The sequence below is a fragment of the Athene cunicularia genome (genome assembly GCF_003259725.1).
Source record: "Athene cunicularia isolate RWA chromosome 7 unlocalized genomic scaffold, athCun1 chr7_part1, whole genome shotgun sequence".
In the NCBI taxonomy this organism is placed as follows: domain Eukaryota; kingdom Metazoa; phylum Chordata; class Aves; order Strigiformes; family Strigidae; genus Athene; species Athene cunicularia.
In genome coordinates this window covers 14,395,649-14,415,384 of record NW_020799107.1, presented here as the reverse complement: position 1 = coordinate 14,415,384, position 19,736 = coordinate 14,395,649, and the positions used below count along the sequence as shown (strand labels likewise).

Below are 19,736 nucleotides of genomic sequence, written 5' to 3'. Positions count from 1 at the left end.
AATAACCAGAAAAATGTAAAGTCACTGTCAACAAGGAGACTGAAATACAGAACGATAGACAGCAGGGCTGGAAGAGGGCATCTGTCCTTCCCCTGAGTCACTAACAATTACATCATCACTGGCAGGTATTTCTCTTCTCTCCCTAAAAATCTCCAGTGATGGAAATTCTGCACTATCCCTCAAGTTACCTACTTTGTTAGCCTTACAGCTAAGGAAGCTTTTCCCAGTACCTAATCTAAACTTCCTTTGCTGTGACTTCATTTGCTATTTCTCACCCTATTAACAACTGATGTGCAGAATAATTTATTCCTTTTCATGGCTATTTCAAAACTGTTTACATGCCTCTTTGATCTTTTCTTCTTTAGGCTAACCAATCACATTTTCTCCAGTCTTTCCTCATGGGCTGTATTTGGTCTGTCTCTCATCATTACTGCTGTAGGATGTACATAATCCTGTATCATATATGAAATGGGTGAGGGTGACAATTCATGATTTTTATCTCAGTATTGCATTGTATGTTCTTTTGCAGCATCCAATATACTAATTTGAAATAAAATATAAATGTCAATTAAAAAATACTCATATTTTTCCTATCTGCCTGTTTCCCTCCTTCAAACAGGTTATACTTTCTAACCCACAGCGCTCAAACAGGCATGTTTGGCTACTGATCACAGAGTAGTACCATGTTTTTTGGTCCTCTAATGTGAAACAACTCTCCAAATATTAGGCTTTGCACCAATCCTCATGCTAGCAGCAGTCCATCATGCTTAGTATGAGTTATGGAGCCATTTGTCTGTTCTTAGGGCTAATTCTTCCCTCTCACATCTCCCAAGCCCAGCACCCAGATTTCTCCAGGCTGTGGTTCCCAAAGCAAGCACACTGCTGAAACTACACCAGAGCATCCCACATGGAACTGCAATAGCCCCTATCAAGAAGCAGCCCAGAATGGTTTTGTGTTCATGTCTACAAAGAACCAAGATCCCAAGCACCTCTGAGACTCTCCCAGCATCAGTTTCTAGCTGGCCCACTGATCACAAAGAAGCCACTGTCAGGGCTTACAACACAGTGCATTTGAGATAAGAAATAATATTTGATTTGATCTGCTGGACTGCACCAGCTCCAGGTCAGCATGTTGCAGCCTGTCTACAGCACATGCTTTCTGCTTGTACCTCTGCTGCAACGAGAAAAAAATTAAAAAGTAAACTCACCATTATATTTTTCTTTTTGATTCATTAAGTGTCTCAGGGGACTTTTTCATACTATTTCTGTTCATTTAGCACCAAACTGAACATTGCAGCCTTCACTGTGCAGTTTTCAAGTGTTATTTGCTCTAAGTCAGGACAACTGCTAATTCACAGAGCCTGGCCAAATCATACCTTAGGTCTCCTGACCTAGTTGTGAAATCTTAAGTACTTCCACTGTTAGCCCTATGTTACTGGAATGAAAAAAACCCCACCACTGCAAGTGTTAAAAGCTTGTGGATTTGGCAGAAAATCTGATGTAACCGAAGGCACCTAAATCTGACATTAGGAAAGGTGTGCCACATCAGAGCATGTCAGTAAACTGGCATTGCCATTAATCCTGCCCTAGAGAAGAATGACTCCTATATTGTCACATGGCAAATCAAGATTTGAGACGGCTCTATGCCTCCTGACTGTTACAGGCCAGGGATGACACATACTGGAGACGTGTTTCCCTGTGCTGCTGCTCACACAGTAAACTCCTCCCCACTCCCATCCCTCTCCCTGTGCAAACCCTGCGGGCTTTGTACCTTGTCACCAGAATAGAGGGCCTGGCAAATTCAGTCCAGAATACACTTGCTGAAGTTAATTAGACTGCAATAACATTTCCCAGGACACACATTCCTGCAAGGAAGAAAGAAAAAAAAGAACTATTAATTGTGAAACTGAAATTTTGGCGACCACAGAGCCTGAGTACGTATCTATTATGCATTTCCTTGCGTAAGGAGAAATTCTGCATGAGAAACTGGCAGCATGTGAAGAGGAGCCCGCCTCCATCTAAAGAGGAATCAAAACAGAAAACCACACTGACAGTGCTCTCCATATCAGTCCCTGAGACCAAAGGGCCCAATCTGTTCTCAAATTTGAGATAATTCTCTCAACTTCAGCTTAGCATAGTAGAAGCCAATATAAGTGGTGGAATGAAAGCAGAAAAGCCTAAAAACATGTGTGGATGGACGTGGTGGTAAGGCTGAATGGAGTTATCCACTGCTACAGTTGCTCCTCTTACAAGGTTCACAGGCCAGCATTGTAGTAAGGAGGTCTCTGTAGTTTAGTCTAGAGAAATGCATGCAAAAGCTGAAACAAATCAACTGAACAAAAGTCAAACCGACCTCCTTCAACCTCTAGATGCTTTTAACAGCTAATTACAGAAATGATTTGCAGAACTTGCATTGAAGTGGGGAGGAGGGAAGGAAGGGGGAGGGAACGGGCAGCAATATGTGATAAAGACATGCTGCAAATAGTGTCACAGCAAAAGATAGCCTTGTCCTTCTGATGTATTTAATATTGAAACAACAAAATATCTTTAACAATCCAGTCGGTTTAAAACAAAATATAAGAACAGTAGCCATTCAGCACTATACGGATTTATTTCAATTTAAGAGATCAAAGTCTCAAGACTCCAATCCCTCTGGTATGAAACCTTTGCATACACTATGTGTTGAAATGAAACCCACAAGGGGATCCTGCTATAAACTCTCTGAAGATGGCCTTTGCAGTTCAGGTTTGCGTTAGTTGGGGTTGCACATCTTAACTCCTATTTTTTCCTTTGCAGAGAATAGGACAACCCTGTGCCATGGATCCAAGTGCACAGTGGACACAAAGTGAACAGAGCAATGCAGCGGAACAGCTTTTCAGGAGAAAAACTGGCCAGTCATTAAAGTGTCATTCTGAGCAGTTTATTCTGTTTGATTGCAGAATTAACGATAAAGTTGCTTTCATTTAACTTTTAAGCTCTCTTAAACTTACAAACTTTGACACTAACACTTCCCCAGGGAAAGAAATCAAAATAAATATTTTTGAATTACAGAAAAATTAATTTTTCTTCCACAGATGCTATGAATATGTGCAAACACATACACACAGTCTCTCTTCCTTCTAAAGTTCTGTAAAAGGGGAGGGTTTTTTTCTGAGCATAGAATTTGTTCCCATCTGGTTCCATTTTTCACTATTTTCTTTTTTTGGTTTCCTTCTCTCTCAATCCAACCCATATTTATTTCCTTTTGTTTAGTCTGTACTCTTTATTCCCTTTCCTCTTTTGCAGATTTGCTTTTTAATTTGTTAGGGAAAGAATTCCCTGGTTTTCATAATGTAAGCTGGTAGAACAGGCCCATTCAGAAATTCCCCCTCTCCTATACCCTCTCCCGCTCTTTCCCTCCTCTTTCAGTCCTGGTTGCCTGTGCTCACTCCTGGTAGCTGAGTAAAAATGTTAGGCTTTATTTATTTAGGAAAGCATATCAGTTTATTTTTGAATTCAATTGCAAATACCTGGTGCAAACCACTGCATGGAGGCTTAAATATATTATTTACAAGCCATTATACTTAGCTTAAAACAACTCCTAATCTATCTGAGATGAGCCACTCTAAGACAGGATTAGGCTGAAATGAAAATGTCTGCAGTGGGATTCTACTAAATTGGTTTTAAATCACATTCTTAGTTAAACAGGGTTGAGTTTCACAGTGCTCTGGTGAAGGCTATAAACTCTAATAAAGGAGAAAGGCTGATTTTGGGCACAACTTTGACTCTTTGCAAAACTTGCTGGTTTTACAGAAGGAGCCTAGCTAAGGCCAGAACCTTCTGCATGTAATACTCCAAAACTCAAAATGTGAGAGCAAGCTCTGCAAGGCTGCTGAGAGAGAGAGCCACAAAGCTATTAATTGCCCAGAAACAGGGCCCTGTTATTTCCAAATTGCTTAGACCCCGCAGCAGAGCCAGACCCAGATTCTGTCTTCCCAGGCAGGAGGAGGTGAAGACTTCCGCGCTTGCGCAGTCTGCTCCTTCTTGAGCTGCTACATTTATTTTATGTAGGTATTTTTATGCTGAGATCAGGATGAATGCACCAGGTGGTATGGGGAGGGTAAAAAAAGTAAAAAAACTTAGACTTTCTACAGAATCAGGAAAATATTTTTTAAAAGGTTTAGGAAGAAGTATGGACAGTTTTAGGAATACTTGCCTGACACTCAAATCTGATTTTAATGTCTAGCATGTCCCTCGTAGAGCATCTGTCACCCCCAACAGCTGCACTTTGTGCTGGATCACTGCAACTACCACTGTGCCAGCCCCTCTGCCTTGCACGCCGTGACCTTGCCTGGTGAGCACAGGAGTCTCTGCCCAGAGTGAGCACCTTGGCCTTCAGCTGTCACTCACTACCTGAGCAGGCTGCACAGCCCTCGCTTCCTCTCCCCGCCCCCCCATTCTCCCAGCACCACATGCACCCCATCTTTAGTTCAGATTCTGTGCAGCACTACTACTATATTCTACATTTTATCATCCTGAAGTTTATTTCCTTTGTAACTTTCACTCCAACACCACATTCAAAATTTTTAATCAGTCACAATTGCTTAGTAACATTTAGAAATAACGAATGTATTTTTGCGCAGGAATACAAAACGTGCATCCCATTAAACAGCCTCCCTCTGAGAGCTCTCAAGTTTATCAGCACCAAACTAGTGCCGTTTCATTCCCGACACGGTGCATTTCTCCAGCACAAGAAAAGCCAGGATGGAATTCCTCGACAGAAATCACCAGGAATGAATGAAAACTTTAACAAGAGACTACACCAGTAAAATCAAACAGAACAGCTATATACATGGTACAGCCAAAGCACAGTGAAGTTTTCACTACAGTCAACAGCTTTAACCTGTGCTTCGAAAAGCACTTTGTGGTATTTATTAACACCGAACACTTCTATTAAAAATCCAGATCTTTTGCTTGTTATATGAAAGTCTTAACAAGCTGACACTTCTAACGTGACTGAGTTTCACACTGCTGCTGTACTGCAAGGCAGGCTCCAAGCTTCTCACAAACCAAGCTAACTCACAGATGAGCTTCCTATTTCTGCCCCGTACCGTCCTGCTCTGAAAGCCCTCGCGGCTCACTACCTACTAACACAAGTGCCACATGGACCACTTCTTACCCACCCCCACCAAAAATCTGTGAAAATATGTACACAGAACCCCTGTAGGACAGTTAAAGAGACTTTTAAAAACTAACCTGTGCTATTTGAATCCGTTGTAAGTCACCCGATTCTGAACTTCCCCAGCAGCTTCAATCTCGTTTCCTGTAGAGTGGCATGTGACACCGCACTTCCTCACCGCACCTTGCTAGGCTCACTTTGCTTGCTCTTAAAAACCAGACGAAGAAACTAACTGCCCCTTACAGCGTGTTTGAGAGTTTTCTGCTCTCATGTTGAACCACTGACATTTCTGCACGGCCTCTATTGCCTTCTGAATCACTCCATGATTCAATGGGCCTTTTTGTACTTTTCCTTGTATTAATACCAAATGCTGAATGTGATTCTGTCACAGTATGCTCAGTTCCCCCTTCTTCTTTTGAAGAAGAAACAAATGCAATAGTGGAGAACATAATTATGCTTCAGGCATGGGAAACTTCAAGGATATTTATCAAATTTTCAGAATGGTAATGAATTGATATATTCAAATAGATGTGGTTATTGGCAATTTTCAGAAATATTTTTCATCTCAATGACTAACAGCTTTCACAGGAGTTTGATTCCTTTGAAAAAAAGTTTGACTTCTGAAGAGTAGAGGTTCTTTTATCAGCTATAGCAGGATGCATCTACATATTGTCATCTAGTAATGGAATAAACAGGCCTGAACACGTCACAAAAGAAAGGACAGAAGTCCTGGATTAGAAGAGCATGTTTACAGAAATAGATAATAATAGGTGGTGCTTTAGCAGAAGTTTTTTTTAAAGACACATGAATTTTGGAAAGGCAATCTAATCCTAAATGGTGCCAACACCAGAAATGCTGACACAGCCTGCAGATAAAGTTTGAAGACCACCATGTCAGAGGAGAGGCAGAATGGTTTTATCTGGGTCAGCAAGGAGATACTGCTCTGCTGGAAGATTATGTTTGTGGAGCATGTTAAGCACCCTTCATTGAGGCTAAGGGAGGGGGCAGAGTTCAATTAAATGTCCCTTTATGTAGTGATAGCTGAAATAACAGGCAATGCCTGGGGCCCTGACCCGCCTGGCAAGAACTGAGTGAAGGTGAATGGGTTACACAGCAGAGGGGTTCCCTTGGACACTGACTGCAAACATCTATGCTGGGGCACTGGTTGGATTTAGCTGCACCTAAGTGTGGGTGTGAAGAACCTGAAGGCAGAAAGAGAGTGAACAAGCAGATAGCAATGCTCCACATTTGGGATGCAAAGCTTTCAGCAGCGATGCTGGTTTATGGCTGTCCTCCCACTGTGCCCCATGGCTGTCTCAGGTGTGCTGGCACAGTGGTTTCACAGCATGTGCCACGGGCCACACTGAGGAACTGATCTAAGTGTTCAAGAGCTGATTAGGTTTTTCCGTTTTTCTCACTCTCAGGCAGCAGGGGACAACTGCTAGCATGAAGCTGGCACCGCAGCTACCCAGGCTGTAACACAAACCCACTGTTTACAGCGAGAGGCCCAGAGCAAACCAATGGGAGCTGCTTCTTTGCCCACTGGTTGATGCATTCTATGCAACGCCTACATCAATTAAGAGGTTCCCACTAAAAAAAATGTCATCTTCTAAATTAAACTGTGCTAGATGAAGACATCAGTGCTGTGAGCAGCCTCCCGGTGACCACCAGCCATGGATTACCTCCCCATCTGCTACCTCGAGGCTTCCTTCCTACCACCACTCACTAGTTTACTACTATCAAAAGAGTCAATTTAGCTCTAATAATTTTTATCAGTGGGTTAAAGAAATCTGACTGATCCCACTGGAAACTGAGTGTCAATTGTTTCAAGGATCCCCCGTACTCACAGCGATGCAAGGAGTAGTGACCTCTGGCAAAGAGGCAGTGGCAAACAACAGGATTTCACAGAGTAGCAGCTAAGTGTTGAACAAATCACAGCCATCTAATAAGAGATGTATATATTTTATGTATAAACATACGGAGGATACCCACACAAAAGGAAATACATGAGTGGCTGAAAAGGCTACTCCACAAAATGGATGCTTTTGCATCAGACTGTCTGGGCACATACACGCCTACTTGTGCATGCATGTCTGAGCTCCTGCAGTTGCCGCAGGAGTGCATGTGCAAACACATGTCTGCTGATGCACCTGCTCTGCCCTTATTTCAAGTTTTGGGCCGAATGGCCAAGGTATTATTTACACTGGAAGACACTTGAGAGCACTTCGAGACACATGCAGCTTAAGCCTTTTCCCCTCGGTAAGCGTGCAGAGATGCGATACGCTGGACCCCGAGCTTCAGAGGCACTGAGGGGAAGTTGAAGAGTTCAGGAAGTGGCCATGTTTGCTCTCAGCACACTGCCTCTTTGTCCTCCCCCCAGCTGCTCACCCAGGGGCTTTCAGACAGCCCAAATCCATCACAACAGACAGTTTATTTCTCTCCTATTTCCTATTTATTTCTCTCTTATTTAAGACGGGACTACGTTTACAAAGTCACTTTTAATGTGTCAACTGCTGTGTGAGGATCTAGCCGCCTATACTGGACTGTGCCCGAGCTGGTGGGGCAAATGTACTTTTATATCCCCCCAGATACTCAGGGTTGTTCAAGACAGGAGGAATTTGTTCACCCAGCAGGTAATTCGCAGCAGTCTCCCAGCTGCTTTTAAGCTACGCCCAAGGAAAACAGTCTCCCAGGGTGTTGCTTCAGCCAAGTTCAGAGTGTAGTGGCACCTCAGCGTGCTCTTCAGCGGGGCCACGGAGAAGGCGCTGCAGGGACAGCAAGGGCAGCTGTGTGACACTGAGGGGGACTCACCGTGTCCACAGTGCTCTCATGCAGCAGGGTTTGCCGAGCCACCACGGACAGCAGAGGATCTGTCAGCTCTGACCACAGACCATTAGGACATGAAGGGAAACATCTAAAGCCTGATAAATTCTGTCCTCTGTAAACAAACTGCTTATTTCTTCATCCCTCACAGATGAGGAATCTGTTGACTGACACCTTCCAGAGGACTAAAGCCTCAACAGGATTTTTGGCAGTAATCTTATGTGATAAGCCAACTGCTTGTAACTCATGCCGTATCTCACTTTGTATATAAACAAGACAAAACTGTCTCTATCTTCCAAGTGGAAAAGCATACCTGAAGCTCTTCCTTATGTACACCTAGGTACATAAGAGAAATGTGCTAGTAACGCTGCAGATGTCACAAGTTCTTTTTAAGACCATAAACTGACTTCCCCCCACTTGCCACAAGATCAAACAGCATTTCATTCATGGCTAAAGGACCACCCTGGCAGCAATAACAATTTGCATAGTGCCCTGACAGATAAGCTACACAGGGATGTTAACAGACAAAGCTATTTACACAAATAATTTGCTGTCCTTTGCTGTGGGGATAAAAAGGCAGTCACAGGCTCTGAGGTTTTTTGGCTTAGATTAGAAGCATGCATTACCCTGCATCCACAAATCTGAGTATACTGGACATGGTGATCCAGGCTAATGAAGCATGCTGAGTCCCAGCATTCAAAACCCACACATACCACTTGCCTTATAAAAACAGGCCACATTTATTCCTTATATGGAAGCTCACCCTCTTCACTGACATGGCTAAGATGATACACACACACAGAGTAGTGGATATGGTGGGGAGTGTTTTCTATCTGGTACCTGTCACCAGCAAATATGAGTAATTAACATCTCGGTGATTCGGCAAAACAACCTGTGCTGCTCCAGACCTTGAGCAGGCACAACACATGCAAGTGCAAGAGTAAGCCATCGCGTGGAGCTGCTAATATGCAAGTACAAAAAACACCACCACCCCCCAAATCTGTTTGCCAAATCAACAGAGCCAAGCACTAATACAGAGGTGTTCAAACTTCAAAGCAGGAGCACAGTCGGCAAGAGTTTGTTGAAAGAATTACAACCAGGCATGGAAACTGGGACTTCTCAGTAGCATATAATCCCTGCTGTTTCCATTTCCTCTTGCTCATTATCGGCACAGACGGGGGCTGAAGATTAGTAAACAGTGGGTGTTTGGGGTGAATTAGAGCATGTGTGATGTAGAGCTAGGTGTCCTGGTGGCATCCATGTGACTTTGAAGAGAGATGTAAATATTTAATGTTGCCCACTATGTGTCTTCAAGAACAATTAAATATTAACACATTCTTTGTGGGTGGGAGAATCACACCAGATAAAACAGAGAATCTATCCTATCCTTCATCCAGGATGTGAACATCGTCTGATGGTCAAAAATTTTCTGGCAAACTCCTCCTCTGTAGTCAAGTGCATGTGTAAGATTAAGTGTTTCAAACTGCTCCAGTCCTGTCTGAAACCAGGAAAGAAACCCCAAACCCAAACCAACACACTCTGGAACAAAACCCTTTGCACAACTACATGCATATGAGACATTACTTTTTCAGCTATCACCCTAGGTTTTTGCCACAGGTTACCCTTTCAGAGGACAGCCACATAAATAAAAGCCATTACTAAGAAAAATGTAGTATGCCTAGAAACACCTACGTATTTCTTGACCTGAGTGAAAACTGCTGAACTTACAAATCCTGCTCTCAGAAAATTACTTGTCTTCCCTGCCCCAATAATATAGACATTAATAGACTCCCAAAGAAAAGTTTGCACTGCACATGTATTATGATATATATAAGGTACATTTCTAAAAGGAGAACTCAGTGGAAGTACCTTCATATCATTACAGATACGTCTAATAACCTTAATATGTTCTCAGGAACCAAAAAGGAAGTTTTATTAAAAGGAATGGTGCTGGTCGTTGCTTACAATACTTAATTTCACCCTAATTTCTTAGTTTGTAGCTTTTTCATACAATAAACTTGAAAGACAGTTTCTCTTTGACCTGATCAAAGAATGTGGGATTACTCAACAGGTCCACCAAAATAAGAAACAATGTATGCTATCTTTCCAAAGGGTATTTTCAACACTTTTTGCCCAGTAAAATCTGCCTATCTGTTTTTCTAGAACAGTGTTTATTATACCTTGCCAATGGCATGCCTAGTCTTCAAGTACCTTTTTCAATAAATAAGCATTGCTATGATGGCAATATTAAAGGATTTGTTATTGAGCAATTTGTCTTTAGCTATCAGGATGAGTTTTAAAGTTCAAAGTTTCAGGTATGAACACTTTGATGAGAATGTTTATATACTTGGTTATTTCAGTAGAAAACATGAACTTTTTTTAAAAGATAACAAGTAAATCTGAATAATACTTTATATTCAAACTTCCCATTAGTATTTGTGTACATATGTACACACACATATACATGTATGTACACACAAAGCTAAACAAATCTACACCTTCGAAATCATGACCTACCACAACATCCACACATTTTAAAGCCACAAAACCAACATTCATTGACAAGAGCAATTTTTCATCTGACACAGGCCATATAGTTTCAAGCTGTTAGTTCTGCTTATATCTGCCTTTTACATTCTGAATCTTCATACTGGAAGGACTGAAAACCTGTGGTTAGGTAGAAAACAGAAAGCAAGCTAGCTACAAGCAGGGCAATACGGGAGTATATACTGGCATGATTTCACTGGAGACAAGAGCTGTGCACCATTTTATCCTATCCAAAGCTAATGCCCTTTTACTTCTTTTTTTTTTTTTAAGGGAAAATAAGTCCCAATCAGTGGGAACTTTACTCCATTTCTTGCATTCTTCCCATGGGTGGTATATCCCACATCAGAAATATCTGGATGCCAAATATAGCCACAAATCCAAGTCTGTGCATACTTGCTAGGCAATTATAAAATAGAAGCAGCTTCTATGCTCTATAATGGATGAGATCTTTTATTCCTTCCTTAGGTACAAGTGCCAGCCATCCCATATTGATTTGAACTATGCCCAAGTAAGGTGAACAAGATCAGATCACGTGCAAGATGATACCATATGTTTTTCTTTCATTAATATTTATTGAAAACAATATTCTCCCAAAAATAAAGAGAAGGGGAGGTTCACTATATGAATATGTATATCCACTGCATGCCACATTCTCATTTAATTATCTATGCCATTACTATGAATTAGGAGAGTTTACTACTATGAATTAAGAGAGCAGTAGTTAAAAGTAACAGGGAATTTCAGGGTTCATGAAAAGCATCCAGATAACAGCCTTGGAGACTGAAGGTCCCTGTTTCCTTAGACAATGAAAAATTCAGCCCTATTGAGAGATCCTGCATCTCACTCGCATGTAAGAGGTAGCTACATGGGACACATTCAAGCGAGACTTCTCATACCACTATGCCCAGTGTTGCCCCTGGTCTGAAAGAATCACTCATAAGACATCATGGAACAGTTTCAGTCCTTGTTCACAATCTATTTTGTGACAGCTTTCAGCATGGAAGTCATTCAATGCCATTTTGAGCAGGAACTTTTGTCTTGTAGACCTGGGATTACCAACTCATTGCACTACACTAAAGCAGACAGAAAGCAATGCTTAATCACAGCTCACCTGGCTTAAAGATACACTGCCGATCTAGAAATAAAATGCCCTATATTGCCAACCATAAAAACTAGTTTCAGCAGTTGATGAAACTAGGGTCAGTTATCAGGAGACTGCACTCACAGGACACAAGGCAACACCTCTACCTCAAAAGGGCATGGGGACACCCTGTTGTTCCCACAGCTAGACAAATAAGAGGTGCTGGACTTCCAGTGCGTTGGCTATGCAAGTTCCCATAACATGCCAGGGAACTAGCAATCAGGATAAACCCCCAAATGTGCAGGCTGAGATTGAGAGCGGAGGCAGTAGTATAATATTCTGGATTGAAAAAGCTTGGCACCAGGTTCCCTCATTAGCAGAAGTTGCACACAAGAATATAATTGAACTTGTAATCACCTGTCTGTATCCCACTTTGCATGCATTTTGTTTCTTCTATACAATAGCAAAAGGCCAGATACTCAGTAGAGAACAGAACAATTAAATTAATAGCTAAGTATATGGCTTATGGCTCTGAGGGTGTTACCTATGTGCAACAGAAAACCCCAGCTCTATGTATTTTGAAGCATGGCTGGCTGAAAAGTTGCTGCTAACAGAGCAGAAATGCCTTACAGTCCAATCCTGAGACTATTCAGCAAAGATGGCTGGCTCCCCTGTGGCAGTGACCTAAGAGAACAGCGCAGAGGAAAGCAGTGGGGGCCTCCCAAAACCCTCCTGCTCAGCCTGAAAAATTACAGCTGCCCCTGAGTAAGAGGGGAGACTACAGCATGGGCCTTGGGGGAGGCAAGATGATTAGTCACAGGCATTTCGGTAGAGCCAATGCTTCCAGTTGGTCTGTGGGCCATGTCCCAGCAGAGCCAGCACATCCCAGCACGGTCCCTCACAGAGGATGAATTGCGAGCTGATACTCCCCGGCCCTCATCGGCAGTGCCTCGAAGCATGCCCACACACTGCGGGAAACTAAAGGTGTTTCTTCACCCGCTTCCCTGTCGCTATGTGCTGCCAGCAGGGGCTCAGCTACACCAGCTGTGATACAGGCTGTTTATACCTACTTGAGGTTTCATGATCTTAATAGTTTGGATTTAAGTAAACTTTGTGACATATTTAACTTTGGGCTTTTTGCTGCTAAATGGGACAAGCACTGTTCCCTCGACTTCTAATGCCAAAGCCAGCACCTCACATCGCTCTTTGGAATTCTGGTTTTGAAGATCTTTGATTGACTGAGTCTATTTACATAATTATATCTTTAAGAAAAAAATCCCTTATTTTATACTCACCCCTATACCAGACAGGATTCCTTAGTGACAGGGTCCATGATCCTGCACTGATGCACATTACATAAATTGACAGCAATACCAGAGGTCACATGCTCCATTGAGAAATGAAGAAACCAGGACCTGAATATGCCAGAGTTAAATACAAAGAAGTGAGACTACAATTTATGACAATTTCACTGGACAGAAATAAAGTTTATTGCATCAAATATGCTGGCAGATAGTCTGGGTTTTTTCCTCCCCGGTACAGTCACACCACAGTGACTATCCAGACCCTTAGAAGAAAGATGTCAGGGGCATCAGCGCTTTAGAGCAGAAGCATGAACCTGCCTTTAGGATGGCAATTTCGAAGAATGACCAACTGTGTCCACCAGAGAACAGAGGGAGCACCTCCAGAAGCCTAACGGTACACAGCCCACAGGGAAGACCTGGGAAACACTGCCCTGACATTGCCTGGAGCAATCCTGCTCCACTGGTCTCTTCTCAGTGCTGATCCTTCACAGCAACCTTACACCAAGGGCAGGACTGGACCCAGGACTGAACCCACCAGCCCTTTTGCTAGCCCAGGGCGATTTCTTCTGTGTGTGTGCGTGTCTGCTCTTACCTCCTAGGGCAGAAAGTCATGCCTAGCTAAGAAATGGCAGTGGAAGAATTCCTTACTTCTATATAAATGGAAGAAGGTGAAAAAAAAAAAAAAATAAAAATATATATATAGAGAGAGAGAGAGAGAGAGAGAGAGAGTGTATTTTTTTTGTTAACTTTCCCTTCTTGCAGGGTTTTTCCATTCTATTTTCATTTGCTTCTGTCTATACTTCACAGCAGATGGCCTGGAGCAGAGGCCTTGGAAGTTGTAAATGCTGTGGTATTATATACCATGTGGTATCATTACCATGGTTTCTTTAATGCCTCAGTCTCACTGATTAGTGAGCAGTGAACAAACATATTTGTGAGAAGAATAAAAGCTTTCAGTCTAAGCAAAAGAGCAGTCATATACCACTCACTGTAAACAACTATAAACTCCATTATTCCTCCTAAGAGGAAATTTTCTTGGGGAACTTTTAAAAGTAACACAAACCAGAAGACAACAATGACAGTTCTTTCCCTTGGAAGCACAAAATCCCTCAGTGTTCTCATTTAAGTACTGCACATGATGACATCCAACTGGGTTTTACCCTGCAATTCACTCGCATTACCAGGGATGTTCTGCTACACAACTGGCACATTTTAGATGAATAAAGAGGGAACTTGTCCAGTCATCTCAAGCTGTTTGTCAGTTATGGAACACTTAATTTTCTAGTTCCCTATAGCAGCTCAAGTTAATTTGTCTTCCTCTTGACTTCAGTCAGCATGTACATTTTTTTTTTTTTAAGGACACACAAATGAAAAAAAGAAAAAGCTATAATAAAACTTGGAGACACCGATCCTGCAGAGCACCACTAGGAAGAGGATAACCAATAAATGAAGAAATAAATATTGCTCTGGTTCATCTTAAGGGGACAAGCAAAGTGTAATTATGCAGCAACTCTGAAGAGTAAGATGTTTCACGTTGAAAAGCATCATCTTATTTGACATTAAAACTAAACAAGACAGGAACATGTGTTGTTCATTTACACCCAAGGGACATTAATCAATTCAATTAATAACCTATTTAAAGTAAGTTGTGCCATGAAACAAGTTTTCTGACCCTCCCTCAGCTGTATTTGAAAATGCAGTAGGAAGGCCCAGGGCAGAATTATTTTCTTGTGATTTTTTGCTGCCTAGTTTTAAAACAAAGTTTTACAGCTGTCTGCTACCATTTGAGGGTTTCAGGTTCCAAGATGCCACCAGAACTACTGATGGGAAAAGTTGTACGTTTAAGGAGTATCTTTCGGTTTCAAAGTAGTATTAGTCTGGGGTGGTTTGAAAATACAACCTGCAGACATAAATGATGATATACTGGCAGGTGTTGCCTCTGTGGCCTCAGATGAATAGAATTCTTTCTAAAACTGAAATAGTCATACTTGCATACCTTCCCTACCACCACATTGCTACCATCTGATATTTCATTTCATCCCATTGTAATAGGAAAACTTTATTCTGGGTATTGGTCAAATGCATTCACTATCCCAGAGGTCTTAATCAAAGACAATATGGATGGCAGTATGAAAAACAAGAAGGAGGATCTGATCAAATAGAGATACATATAAAGAGATCAATACATTGAGTCATGCAAACTCACTTACGTGCATACGCACGTGGTTTGTTTACTTACAACATACACCACATGCAGCACTCTTTACATTTTACATTTAATACTTCCTTTAGAAACTGTTTTCAGTAGCTTCAAATGTGAAAGTAAGAGTGAAAATTCTCTACTTAGCATTTCCATGCCAGAAAAAAACCTTTGGAATAACATTAGGCAAAGTGGGTCAGTCAATGTTAGGTAAATCAGGACATGAGGAGAGCAGTGACTGACATGATGGCCACAGGAGGCCAGATAAGTTGGGGTCAATTGGAGAGGAATGTAGAGCATAGTACTGAATGGCTGATGCTGCCCATGTTTGACAAACTGCAATCCAAATTGATCCAAGAGAGTCTCAAAGTAGTATCTTTGAATTATTAGCTGAGGAACATTTCCTCAAGTAGGAGGTGAGCTGGAGAATAAACAACCCTTGCCTTCCTCCACACAGACTATTTTTCATCATTTTTCCATTAAAAAGCTATCTAGTTGATGCTAGTTACAAACCCAGCTGCCATCCTGTTTAGGCTACTCATAAAATGAAGGTTCCCGGTTCATGCCACCCTCTTTCAGCTCTGGAGTGTTACCTCAGCAGCTGGAGCTTGCAAGCTGCCTCTGAGCACCTACATCTTTCCTTGGGGACCAGGGGGGTAACTTGAGGGCTGCTGTAAGGTCCCACCATTTTCAGAGCCTGCTCGTGAGGTGAGCTAAGGAGGCACTGTCTGTTGTTCCCAGCAGAAATAGCAGAGACAACACTAATCTAGGGCAGCAGCTCTCAAAGTTAACTGTTCACATCGCTACTTTAAAAAAGAAAAAAAAAAAGAGTTGGGAAAAAAAAAAAAGTGGAAGCTCAGGCAAACTCCTCTTTCACTTCTTGAAAAAGGGGCCAGGGCAGGCACAGGTCTGAGCCACTGGGTGCACAGACTGGTCTGGGAGGGACACTGTAGCTGCCTGAACTCATTTTACATTCTTAATTTCCAAGAACAAGTATTTTAAGGATCATATTTTGCACATTCAGTAACACTGCACTCACCTTTTCACAGACTCTCTTGCCTACGAAGATTTTTTAAACAAGCAAAAGTCAAAAAAATCTGAAAGCAAAAACCAGTCTGGATCAGAAAATTCATTACATAGTTTATGATTTAATACTCAGAACTACAGGAGATTGTTTTATATGCCCTCAAGGTTCAGTGGGAAGAAACTGATGTTGCTCACCAAATCCTGCAGCATGCTGAGCCAGTGTTACGAACCTGGGGGCAGTCCGGACCTGCCAGCCTTGGGCTGTTGGTGCCAGCATGCTCTCACGTGCACTACGGGTATTTCTCTTGCCAAGAAATCCCAAGTTCTCAGCTCTACACATATCCCACTGTAAAGACATCTTTCCTAATGTTTAAGGCAGTTTGTTGTATTCAGCCATAGCACTGAGCATGACCAATTTGGGATACATTCACCAGCGCTCACACTTGTCTTGCTGCCACTGCAGCCAGGCATAGCAGCCATAGCTATCTTCCACGCAAAGCTGCCAGGACAATTCAGCTTTATGCAGCTGGCAGGCTCAGCTGTTACAGGGAATTACTCCGATACACAGTTCTCTTCACAGAACAGCAATGCACATGTATAACTGGACAACAGGTTGTGGTGACAATAATATAACACATTATCCTATCTGATTTCTGTGACTCAAAGCTCTGATTTCCCAACTTTCCATGCCTGCTCATGCCCCTGTCAAGTGAGTTACAAAACCAATCTGTTATTGTGGTGAATAAGTGATGGACAGATCTGCTGAATGATGCAAGGCTCCACTGACTTTTAGTTATGCTTATGTAACTCCATAGTTTCACAGCTGCTAATAATTAGCAGATGACCTGCATAAGTGCTAGACAAAAAAAGATGGGAAAGGAGAATTCTGCTCCATGACTTCAAAAACAAGTTACCAAAACAAGAATAATGATTTTTTTTTTTTAAATCTGCCATGATTTTCTTCTCTCAACAGAATTCAAACCAACATAGCAAAATGAATTCAGCATAACTTATAACTGAAGATCTGAATGGTGCCTTGTTCATAGCATTTGGATTTGAAACACAGATGCAGTTAACTCACAGCTTAACTCCTTCCATGGTACTCTTTAAAATGCTGATCTGTGTTCTTCTCAGCTTCCAGATTTTAAAATGCTTTCTTCAAGTGATTTTTATTTTTTTTAAACAAAGAGAGATTCAAACTTGGGATTCAGTATACAGCTTCCTCTGCTGTTTTCCTCACTTAAAAATAAGAGATTAATTGTTATGCAGCAAACTGGGAATAACATCACTTTCTAAAAATTTCCTTTGCAACTCTTGTCTTTATTTCAGCAAATTCTTTTCCAGATCTGATGTTCTCAGTGTTTCCTGAAAAAGTCAATACAATAAACTGTTTTAGTACTAAAACCACTATGAATATGACAGCTAAAACAAAAAAAGAGAAAACGATCTTTCAGAGGGCAAAAGTAGTCTTTGTTGCTGAGTGATCTGAAAGTAGTTGAGTATGGAAGGGAGATGGTTTCATGTTTAAAGACAACACCTTTTAGCTACTAAGGCACTCGACTGCCAGTCAGGAGATTTATGATCCTCCCCCAGCACTATTACTGACCTGCTGCTATGAGACTTTGGGCAAAGTCACTTCTGCACATTATGGTTCTCTACAAACTCCAATTTTTGTAGTATTTATTCAGACTTCTCAAGGCCATTTTTGGATGTTTTGAGACCAGTTTTATTGCCAGATGTTCTGGGGACAGACAAAAGCAGCCATGTTTATCCAGTAATACAAAACCAGCATACAGCCAGCTGGAAGGAATCACTAGATCTCATCAAGTTCAGAACAGGTAACCTGACAAAGCAGATTGCTTAGGCCTTGTTCAGTCCAGTTTTTAAACCATTTCCAAGGATAGAAACTCCACGATCTCTCTGGACAACCAGTTTCAGTGGTTAGACACCCTCACAACCAAGGACCTTACTGGCAATTTTCACAGGAAACAGCACAATGGGCCAATGAATGCAATTTCTTCTTAGTGCGTACCTCTGGTCCTGTTAAATCAGGGTCCAGGACAAGTCAGAGAAGCCTGCTCCTCATTGCATGAGGGTTTCAGCACTCAAGCACAGCATTCACCAAAAACGTTAAAGAGGGAATCACCCCACTTCCTGAAGTTATCACTTGAGAAACATGCACAAGCTATTTCGGGCTTGCTGAAGCTGCTAAGAGCATTTATTTTAACCTCTGTATTACTTTCCGTTAAAGAATATCCTGTACTTTCTTCAGCAGAAGATATGTACTCAAGCGTAGCTCAAATGAGAAGGAGAGCACTCTCGTGCGAGCATGCACGAGAGGACAGGAGAGCCCTGCACGTGGGCTTAGTCCCAGGAAGGAAATGGCAGGGGTGACACACACACACACACACACACACACACACACACACACACACATTGAAGGGATTAAAGATGGCGGTGCCACATAAACTGCTTAAAATTTAGGAGCTTTTGCAACATTATTAGTTTAAGGAGTTATAAAATTACACATTTTAACTCCAAAGTATACTTATGTGTAATTGGGACCAAATGTAGAAGAACACTAACAAGGTTACATCAGAGTTAAGTGTTACAAAACAGACTCTTGAAGACCTTGGGCTTCCCGTTTATCTCCTTCCAGGAATAAGGAAAAACTTTCTATTCTGAACTCCTTTGATCTCTCCGATTTAGATGAAACTGCTCCCTTGCCACTTGTGTCTCTAGCCTTAAAGACGCTCTTCACTGATCTTTGTGAACAGAGTTGGATGAGGCCCAAGGACAGCTGCTCTTTCAGACTTGCGTGCCTGCAAGGCTAAAGAGCAGCTGCAGTATCTTTCAGAGCCCTGACGATCAGCGTTATTTCTACTGAAAAAATAATCTTTTCACAATTCAGATTTCGCTTGCAACTCAGCAGCAGTGGCATAGTGCTTGCAGAGAATCACAAAGTACTGACATAGTAAACAGTTCATTGATGTCTTTCCCCTTCCTCCTCTTCAGGTATCAGACATATGCATACATATAGCTGGTGCTACATGAGCACTCTACACTGCTACCATACTGGTCACCACAAGCATCCAAAATGTTTAAAACAAAACCTTCAACTATCGCATGACACTAAACGGATTTATTAAGTTTAGTTGCTAATAATCCCTTTTCTGGGCTATTTGCCAGCTAATAGTTCAGCAGTTATCCAATAACAGATTTTCACATAAATCTTTGAAGTAAGGAGTTAAACAAGTGTTAAGTGCACACCCAAGGGCACACAGAACAGACAGCTGCCTTGAGGATTTGTGGCAACTTCCAGTACTTTGGTACTACCAAGATCTGTTCTACCAACTCAAAACTTAACTATCTCCCCATATACAGAATTCTCTTCCCACCCCTACTCAAATACAGCTAGCACCACAGATTCTGAACCAAGATACTAAACAGTCCCTTTTTATAACAGAGCCAACAGACCAAGTGTTAAGAGCGCACCACGTGAAGAAAAGGAGAAAGCATCTGCATTAGAGCCAAGAATAAGAGAAGTCAGTAGGAAGAACACAAAAGCATTTAATTAGATTTGAATTTTAACACTTC

The 19,736-nt window shown here is 41.8% G+C and overlaps 1 protein-coding gene across 1 annotated transcript in view; it reads right to left on the bottom strand.

Annotated features, from left to right (window-relative positions):
- The window catches only part of WIPF1 (WAS/WASL interacting protein family member 1), a 45,917-nt gene extending 32,944 nt beyond the window's left edge, over positions 1 to 12,973 (bottom strand). The window contains exon 1 of the mRNA XM_026852435.1: positions 12,905 to 12,973. Within this exon, the coding sequence (XP_026708236.1) occupies positions 12,905 to 12,962 (58 nt within the window). The 5' untranslated portion in view covers positions 12,963 to 12,973. The remainder of the gene's footprint in view (positions 1 to 12,904) is intronic.
- Positions 12,974 to 19,736: the final 6,763 nt, after the last annotated feature.